This window comes from Schistocerca cancellata, chromosome 4 (assembly GCF_023864275.1).
Source record: "Schistocerca cancellata isolate TAMUIC-IGC-003103 chromosome 4, iqSchCanc2.1, whole genome shotgun sequence".
Taxonomy (NCBI): Eukaryota; Metazoa; Arthropoda; class Insecta; order Orthoptera; family Acrididae; genus Schistocerca; species Schistocerca cancellata.
The window spans coordinates 674,066,966-674,076,607 of NC_064629.1; the positions used below are offsets into that span (position 1 = coordinate 674,066,966).

At 34.6% G+C, this 9,642-nt stretch overlaps 1 protein-coding gene across 3 annotated transcripts in view; it reads left to right on the forward strand.

Annotated features, from left to right (window-relative positions):
* Nucleotides 1-9,023, forward strand: part of LOC126183465 (multivesicular body subunit 12A) — a 60,086-nt gene extending 51,063 nt beyond the window's left edge. For 2 of the 3 annotated variants that reach the window (XM_049925466.1, XM_049925468.1), the window contains one exon: nt 1,469-9,023. In XM_049925466.1, coding sequence (XP_049781423.1) covers nt 1,469-1,504 — 36 coding nt within the window. In that variant the 3' untranslated portion in view covers nt 1,505-9,023. The remainder of the gene's footprint in view (nt 1-1,468) is intronic. The other variant, XM_049925469.1, reaches the window with a different exon arrangement.
* The last annotated feature ends 619 nt before the right edge of the window (nt 9,024-9,642 follow it).

The following is a 9,642-nucleotide window of genomic DNA, read 5'->3' on the forward strand; positions in this document are numbered from 1 at the left end:
CCTCCTATCACATTTTATTACAGACTCATCACTGGCATTTCCTACACTTTCAGAGGCAGGGAACCTGTGAAGACACTCATATCATATGTCAGCTTTGCTGTAACTTTTGTACAGCCTTTTATGTGGGCATGACCACCAACCAACTTCCAGCTGAATGAAGGGCCACTGCCAAACTGTGATCAAGAGCAGTGGTGACCTCATAGTGCAGAACACTCTGCTGAACACAACATGCACATTTTCAGTGGCTGCTTCGTAACCAATGCCCCAAATAACAGCTTCTCAAAATTATGTAGATGTAAATTGCTCTTCAAACACATCTTTGATCTTGTATTTATCCCGACCTCATGCCCCTTACCCAACTTCGCTCCTGTTATCATGCTCCTCATGTCACTCAATCTACACTCACATTCTCCTATCCACAGTCTCCCTCATCCTCTTTTTTATCTCCACCCCTTCCATTCCACTTCCACATATTATATGTCACACGTTTCCTACTTTATACCTCACTTAAAGATATGTACTAAGCGAATTGTATTTAGAGAATTACTCCATTCTGAATGAGATGCAGAGCACTGCTATAGGGATCATTATCTACTGTTGATTTCTCCATTTGCTATCAGGTGCACACTCTCCAAAATATCCAAAATATCCAGCTCAGTAATAACTTCCCAGTCTGTCAAAGCAGGCAGCAAGGGGCCACTTAGCACGACAAATTGGACAGTGTACAGCATGTTTGCTGTCTTTGTTTGAGGATAGCATTCATTAAAGGGTGTATCATATTGTGAGTAAAAATCGTAATGCTATTGATGGAGTCATGCTGGAAGTCTTAAGAATGGTGCAAAAGGTAGACAATTCACTGATGCAGCAAAGAATGGTGCTTCACATTCTAGTGTATGCAAGGTTCAATTGACTAGAAATGGATAAAAAAATGTTTATCCAAAAATCACTTATACTTAAACATATATTCTCAACAAATAATTTCAGTAGGGTACCCATGCTGTGTGGTTGGATTTTGTTTTTTCAGACTTAACCTGTTGTGACAAAGCTGTATTCTCGCAATAATGTAGTGAAGGAAAATGGAAATAAGCAATAAAAATAGGAATTTGAGATACAGAATGTAACAGCTACATGCATAAATGAACAAAGTATTGAAGTTATATCATAAGGGATCTATACAGATTTTAAGTATTGGATGTAAATATTTTACAACCAGTGCACAAAATGTTATATATGCAGTATATTTCACTTTCAGCTATACTTGTTATACATATCTGATATTTGTTAAATGCACTCTTGTTTAGAAAAACTTTAATGCTCACTCATTAGACACAGCTTTATTGAGTGGAGATTTTAAGAGATTTGTGTAGTTATCATTTGGTTTGATATATTTTAATTATTAAAAAGTTGTAAAAAATACCATTTCTATCTTCTTGTTTTGTTTTACTAATTCAAATGTTCATTGTTTCAGTTTGATTATGACTTCAGAATTGAGAGGCAAACATAACTGCATGAAGAACTTAGTTTTGAAGTGGTCAGTATGTATATGATGTATCTGTTCCTTACATATCTATCAAATGCTGTGGAGCCACAAAGAACAAATATCGTATGACACTAAGTTGATCCTAAGACTGGTCTATTTTAAAGTGTGCTAATGGGACTTTTATAGGTACTCCCTGCTGTGCACTTTGGATTTCACTTGTGAGAAGATTGACTGAACTTATTGTATATTGGTATAGGGCATTATAATTGTGTATTGTAATTGCATTTAAATAATCCAAGTAAGATTGTTGCATTACTGATTTTTGGTTTTGATTATAAAGATAACAGCGAAAAATGTATTTTTTTCAGAGGTGATTTAAGAATAATGTTCAGTTTATGTAGCTGAGCTCTACATGTGCTATAAAAGTAATGATGCCTCAGGTATATTTTAGATTGAATAGTGAAACATGTTTTATAAAATATAATGGAAGTGTTGAAATTTTATAGTTGCTTCATTGGAGTTGTTAAAGAGAGGTAGAATAAAACATAAAAACAATAATTTTGTATTTTGACAAATGGATGACAAATTATGAAACATATGGTATATCATGTCATTTAATGTCTACCTACTGAGCATGTGATTGTATTGTGGAATGAAGTAATATATGTGTATGTCTTCCTAGTACTATCTATAATGGTTTGATAGTTGTGACTCACGGGAAGCTTGTGGTGGTGTTTTCTGTCTGTTCGTGCCTTAGTAGTGATTCTTCAATCATGTTCTGGGGAGACTGTGAATCAAGACTTTATGTGACATTGTTTGAATTAATTTTGATGTTTAAGTATGTTTATTGGTTACTGAAGATCATATGAATTTTTAGGCATACATAAAATGCTGTTGTATCAGCTGTTTGTATGTGCTGTTTTTTCGTCACATTTATTTATGTGGCTGATGGGTTCTACAGCTTCCCGTGCAGCACAAATAATATTACAGTTTTGAGTTTATTATGATGCTACAACTATTTTGAATACATATCACAATGTGGTGCAGAGCAGGAAGAAGTTTCTCTTTTATAGTAAATGATGATATTGTAATGTATGCTGCTTGTATCCCATGTTGTGACCAACAAATGCCAGATGTCACCAAAGTAGGAAAACTGAGGCTGCATTCTTAGTGCCTGATCACAGTTTATGCATGCTGTTGCACATGAAAGCTTATTTAATGACTTTTCAGTTGAACTGTCTTAATAAGCTGTATTGTAATACTAGGCCCAAGGAAATGGAAAAAAAACAGGAAGTAGAGCAATCAGCACTTGAAATGAAATTGTTACATCATTTTGTTTATTTAATTAAGTTTTTATTGTGATATTTATTTAGTTAAGTCAGAAACTCTATGCCAGCTCTTAATACCCCTGGTATGCTGTCCCACCATTTACACTTTGCTCTAAGTGTATTGTTATATTTTAACCCTCCCCCATTCATCTGTAATAAACTTCATATGAGGTATGATTTGTTTGAAAAGAGAAGACTAACTCTTAAGTGTAAAATACTCTCTCTCTCTCTCTCTCTCTCTTTCTCTCTCTCTCTCTTTCTCTCTCTCTCTCTCTCTCTCTCTCTCTCTCTCTCTCTCTCTCTCTGTGTGTGTGTGTGTGTGTGTGTGTGTGTGTGTGTGTGTGTGTGTGTGTGTGTGTGAGGAAGGAAGGAAGGAAGGAAGGGTGGGAGTTATTTATTTGTATATTTGTGCATGTGGGAAGTGAGGGATAGGTGCACAGGGCAGTCATCATTTGCTCATTACTTCCACTAACTGTGTAGAGCCATGTATTATGTATAGGACCTCACTCACTTTTTTATCTAAGAGTATGCTGTGTGATACTCTTGATACTTCTCATTATATCACTAATGCCTCTCACAAATTTGAGAAGCTGCCTATTGTTTCTCTTACATGTATATCAGCATTGTTCCACATTTTATTTATTTTTCTTTCCCCCCCCCCCCTCTCCCTTGCAGTGTATTAAAATTGTTGTATATATTTCTGTACTTGAAAAATGTTGAAAAATTTTCAGTTTTTAATGTAGCATTATAGGATGTAACTGCTTCTATAACTATTTTCCATAGAAGCAAACTCTAAGAAAACGGGAACAGTAAAAACTATTGATCTTGGAAGACCTTTTCCATAATGTTATTCTCAATTTCTCTTTTCTTGCCTTTTTTGTTTGTTTTTGGTCTGTCATTTTTAAATATCTTACATTGTGTTTAAGTATTAAAAAATGTGGACTGTATTTTAACTTTTTCATATTGTCACACTTTAGTATGGCCACTGAAGCTGAATATTGGTGCTTATTATTGATGTGTTTCCTAGTCAGTTACTGCCTTGAAATTGGATTATGTGCTTTACTTTAGTTTTTTTTACCATTGTGTTTGCAACTTATTAGAGCTCTCCATGTAGACATTCTGTTGTATATGTTACTGGATAATACCATATGTCAATCGCAATGGTATGGCTGCAAACAGGAAATATATCTCGGATTTTATGCATGATGTTTTGAGTATAGATTAGAAGTCTGCTCCGCATCATTGGGTTCATCTTTGTTCCAGGTTATCATCTACAAATAATATAGTAATTGCACAGAATATGGTTTATGATTGCAGTAATTTTTATCAGAGATATGAATTTTACTGGAAGGGGGAATAGTCTGATCATCCTGAAACACAACTTTTAACTATAAATAATACTACCAGTAATTTTATTTTGACATTCCTGTGATCACCTCTCCCCGACACCTGACTTGATAGTCATTAATATCTTCTCACTAAAATTATTTATTTCACATTCCGTGATACTGCTGCTATTACACTTAAAATGATTTGGCTTCACTAAATCCAAGAGTCTTTCAAGCTCCTATTAGACAAGTCTCTTATTACCCAGTTCTGTTTCTCTTCAGTATTGAATCTTTCATTGTAACTACTATTACACAGTCATGGTCTTATAACTAATTACTTCTTGTTCCACTTTCTCTCTGAGACACCAGAAAAGAAGTTTTATTTATTTGATTTGAGGATGTTAATGACATAATAGTCCAGAACTATGGAGAAGTAACCATACCATATTAGGCAATATAAGTTGGTTCCAAAATTCCCATGTGACCATGTTTAGTGAGTAATTCCCACTCTTCATTTTTAAATTTTATGTTTATTAGTTTCAAATGCTCATATTATCTCTTATTGACTTACATTTTATAGAAAAGTGTTTCTTCCCTTAGTCTTATATTCTATTGTTGACAAATTTGCACACATGTTCAACACATTATACATCATCCTATAGTTTCCACTTATTGTAAACACGGAATTTGCCTAATTATAGCGAGATTTCTTCTTATTCATGAACCCAACATTTCTTGTCACTGCCCATCATCCACAAAATGATAACCAAATTGTTCCAGTAATCTTGTGATCTTTAGTGGCTAAATCTCTCTCTCTCTCTCTCTCTCTCTCTCTCTCTCTCTCTCTCTAAATGTCAACATACTGGGTGGGCTCTGTAATCACTATGTTTCTTCTTCAACATTTTTAATTACTTAGATTTCTTTCAGCATTCTTGTACTTCATATTTTTCACCAGTATGTAATGAATGACTTGTCCTTCTCTTCTTTTCTTCAATCTAGTTCCAGTTTCTCTAGCATTCTGACCACATACCTATGTGCTTATAGCATTCTTGGAACAACAACGAAATCTATAAGTTTTTTGGTGGTGGATTTGAGGCTGTGAAAGCAAAGGTGGCACAATCCCACAGCATATTGGTACTGAGAGTACAATGTTGCTCATAAGGAAGTTAAATAATTTTTAAGTGTGCGATAATTAAAAGATTTATATAAATTTCACTATATTTTGCAGTTTGAACATTACTTTTGTCCAACACTTTTCAGTTTTAAACCTGATATACATTAAAAAATCTGACCTATTTCGTAATTGTAACATACTGGCTTCAGTCAGTCTGATGAGGTGGCCACATTACTGTTGAGATCAGACACGTGTGTGTGTCCAATCTTCTCAATTTCCGTTTTTCTTGTGCCGCCATTTTTAAAATTAATTCTGAAGACAGAAATATGTAATAAAAAAAAAATTCAATAACACGTTTTAGAAATACAGAAAAACTTTCTTGCGATAAAGTAATTGGATGTCATTTTTAAATCTCAGGGTATTGTCTTTTGGAATATCAGTAATGCAATATGTGGTAGGTTTAATACAATTTACAATTTAGCTATATTGAGGAAAATGGAAGTGAGTTAGTCTCTTCTCTATCATCACCTCTAAACAACAATATAAATTTCATTGGAGACCTGTGAACAGTTTTAAATCTGTGATGGAACTGATGTTTACCTCACGAAGTTATACGCCATTTACTCTTTATTCTTAGAAAATATGAAAAATGTAGCACAATGTAAAAACTTTTTCCCTTGTCAAAACATGTAATGGAGAACTGATAAGTAACAACTGAAGCAGTTGGCGTGCACTCTGCTAGTGTGTGTTAGAAGCCAAAACTGCTATTTGCACCTGGTCTCACAAGAGAATGCAGAGCCAAGAAACCAAAGGGTCTGCTTTGGGGGGGATCCAGTTTATGACACTTTCCTATGATGGTAACCTCTTTTAGTCTTGACTGGCTATGTTTTACATAATTGGAGAGAAAATTCATTTGAGTAATTTAAAATTACAAGGAGAGTGAGTGGCTGGTCAGAACTTATCTTCAGGAGGTAAAATTCCAGTAGTGCTGATATACACAATAAAAGTAGGAAAAATTCTGTTTCTAGATTTCAGAACTATTAATTCATTTGATAGGGAAGAAAGAAGCATAAGTTTGGAAGGTTCGGAAGGAGAGACAGGTCAGGCAGACCTCAAGAGTTTTTCTTTCTCCAGGTCACTTCAGTTTAAGCGACAAACCTGAGAATTACAGATGTTATACAGAAAGTAATATATGAGAACCATATTAACTGAAATCTGTATATTAAACAACATGCAGTGCCAATATTCAGAAACATCAGTCGTATAAAAACAGCACTTCTCAAATCATCTTCAAATTGCAATGCCATAACATGCTAAAAGAGGATATGAGGCATGTACAAACAGCACAAACTCGATATGTAACCATATATGTGTCGTGCCAACATACATATTCATATTGGAAACAAAATATTACAATGTAATAATTACAAAGTGCACAAAAAGAACTACTCTGATAGCATACAAAGTTATCAACAAGTAAAAATAGCTGAGGAAAGGGGAAGAGGAGAGGAACAGGATAAAGAAAATCTTTATTTTATTTACCAAGGTTAAAAGGGGTCTGGCAATTTGTGTGTCCAATAAAGTCATTTTCTGTAATATTGAGAAATTACAAATTAAGAGATCGAGCACCTGAGAAAAGATGTGTGCAAAGTCAATAAATTGTCAAGATGGTATCCTATAATATGTTATCTAGATTAGTGACTTTCATGCTATAAAAATGTGTAAATAAATGTTTTCACTGCTTCCATTTTATACGGTTATCGTTTTATTAGCAGGCTTTTCTTATTTCTTTATTTAGTGCAAATGTGCCACCACCTCTCTTACTACTCACATGTCTTGAACCATTCCATCCAATATATGAAAGTCCTATTTTTTAAATTAGTTTTGTGAAAACATTTCATGTTTCATTGAAAAGAAAGTATTACTGCACCTCAGATCTTTTAGAGTGTCTCCTGTGTAACATCTGTGTTATCATTAACTTGTATTAGTCCATATAAATAACAAGTGTACAAGTTGTGATCCCTCAATCTTTAATACACAGAAAGTCATTCTTTGATGAATTTCCACAGAAAATATTTAGGAGTATGTGTTATTAATTTTAAACAGCATACCCGTATCTTTTACTGATCTACCACATTCCAGGAGCTGTTATTTCAATCTATAAAGGTATCACAGTTTTTCTCAAGAGAGATCTTTGTTTTTGGTTTCCTTTGGTACTAGCATATCACAGTTACTAGTACTTAGCAAAACTCTGGCACCATTTTCATCAATATTCTAACCAATTACTGCCCATGTCATAGTCCTAAATATAACATTCTGAGCAGGAATAGTGTTCAGTGTTGTCTTCCAGTTCAAATTCAACAAAATAATGACAATAATACTTTCCCCTAATACTATTTATTTGCAATAATTACATTATTGCTAAGAAAGTAAAATACTTATAAAATATTCATCATAAGAGTCTCAGACTGAGACTGTTATAATAAATATTTCAAAAATTTGAACAGTTGTCGAATCTCTCATAAAAGTATGTCACCTGTATTAAAATAAAATACAATTTCCCACACAGTAGTTTCTGTAACACAGGGATCCAGCTCCATAATCATTTTTACTAGTAATGTATTACTCAAGAATATACACCAAAATCACACTCAAGTGTGAAATGACTTGGGGAAGTACAAGATGTTGGAAAATTAAAGCTGAGTAATATGATTATTGAGCAGGAAAGTGTTTCAGTTCCTGCCTCTATCTCACCATCAGTATGAATGACTATGACACTGCTGCATGTTTAGAAATATGTTGTCAAGTGTTTTCAATACGTGTAATTCAACCAAATTGTGTGTTAGACCACTGTAGCTTTCATAGTCTCATTCTTCCATCCCTTCTTTCAAAAACCCTCTACTTTCTTTAATGCACCATCTGAATGTGGCTAACCATTGGTAGTCTGTATTTAACAATTTTTGTGCTTTTGTTGATAGTTCAGCTTTTCATCAGTTTTATGCCCTTTTTTAGAAGCTATTGCTTTTCTTGTTCCTTCTGTACAGTTCATCTGTGCTGTTGAGAAATTATTGTAGTAAGCACAATGCTATTTGTCAATTCAAGTTCATTGTAACTTGTTACCTTAGGAATGAATTATCATCCAATAAGAAGAAGACTAGTAATAACTCTCAAAACTGCTTGTCAAGCTTGCAGCAGTGTGCGTGTGTGGGTGTGTGCGTGTGCGGGTGTGGGTGTGTGCGTGTGTGCGTGCGGGCACACACATTTTTGTTAGACAATTTGAAACTTCTGATGATAATTGTGATTCAATTTTTAGAGGATGGAAGTTTCCAATGTTCCTGATGGTATCATGTGAGCTGTCAGTGGAGGTGTTCCTATTTTCTGAAAGTCATCAATGCAACACATCACTGCCATGTTAGGCATTAACTGCAGTCACTTTGCTAAAGACATGAAACTGTAATTTAATAAATATTTACTAGTACCATGCAAAATTGTGTAATTTTTCCAAGAGTCTGGATTATCAGTGCAGTACCAGTTTAATAACCAGGGTTAGGAATTATAGGTGCAAATTTCAGCTGGGAAATGGTGCCAAACTAGGTAATAAAAAGAGACAAAAAGTTGATGATTGACTCAAAGAATTCAAGAAATTCTCTTTCTTCTTTTGTACTTTATTGAGTTACAAACAAGTACATCAAATCATGACTCTTCAGAACAATGAAAAAACGTGGACCTATTGTACTGTGAGACATAAAGCATCTCTTCATTTTTAAAAACAATTCTGTTTCTATTAGGAGATAGAATGCTGTTGTAGATGCTAAAGCTTCATTTGAAATCCACAGAAACCAGTGGATCAAACTTTGTATTCACTCAGAATGGTAACTCTACAGATGTCAGATTCCTCAATATCAAGATTTTTCTGAATACTAGACTCAACTTTGTTTTTGGCAAATCATCTAACTGCTCCCTCATGGCCGGCCGTTGTGGCTGAGCGGTTGTAGGTGCTTCAGTCTGGAACCACGCAATTGCTACGGTCGCAGGTTTGAATCCTGCCTCAGGCATGGGTGTGTGTGTGTGTGTGTGTGTGTGTGTGTGTGTGTGATGTCCTTAGGTTAGTTAGGTTCAGGTAGTTCTTTAAGTTCTAGGGGACTGATGACCTCAGATGTTAAGTCCCATAGTGCTCAGGGCCATTTTTTTGCTCCCTCATGCACATAAAAGTATCTCATTGTTTTTCCTTTTCAAGACCTTGGTCTTCTAATTATTTAATAGCTGCAGTCAAGTACTTGTAACTCTGGAGATAAAATAGTTTCGTCTGCAAATTATATATTTTCCCAAGTATCAGAAGTTGCTGTGCCTTGGAAATTGCACCTGTGTTGGCTGGGTTCAGAGAAAACATCA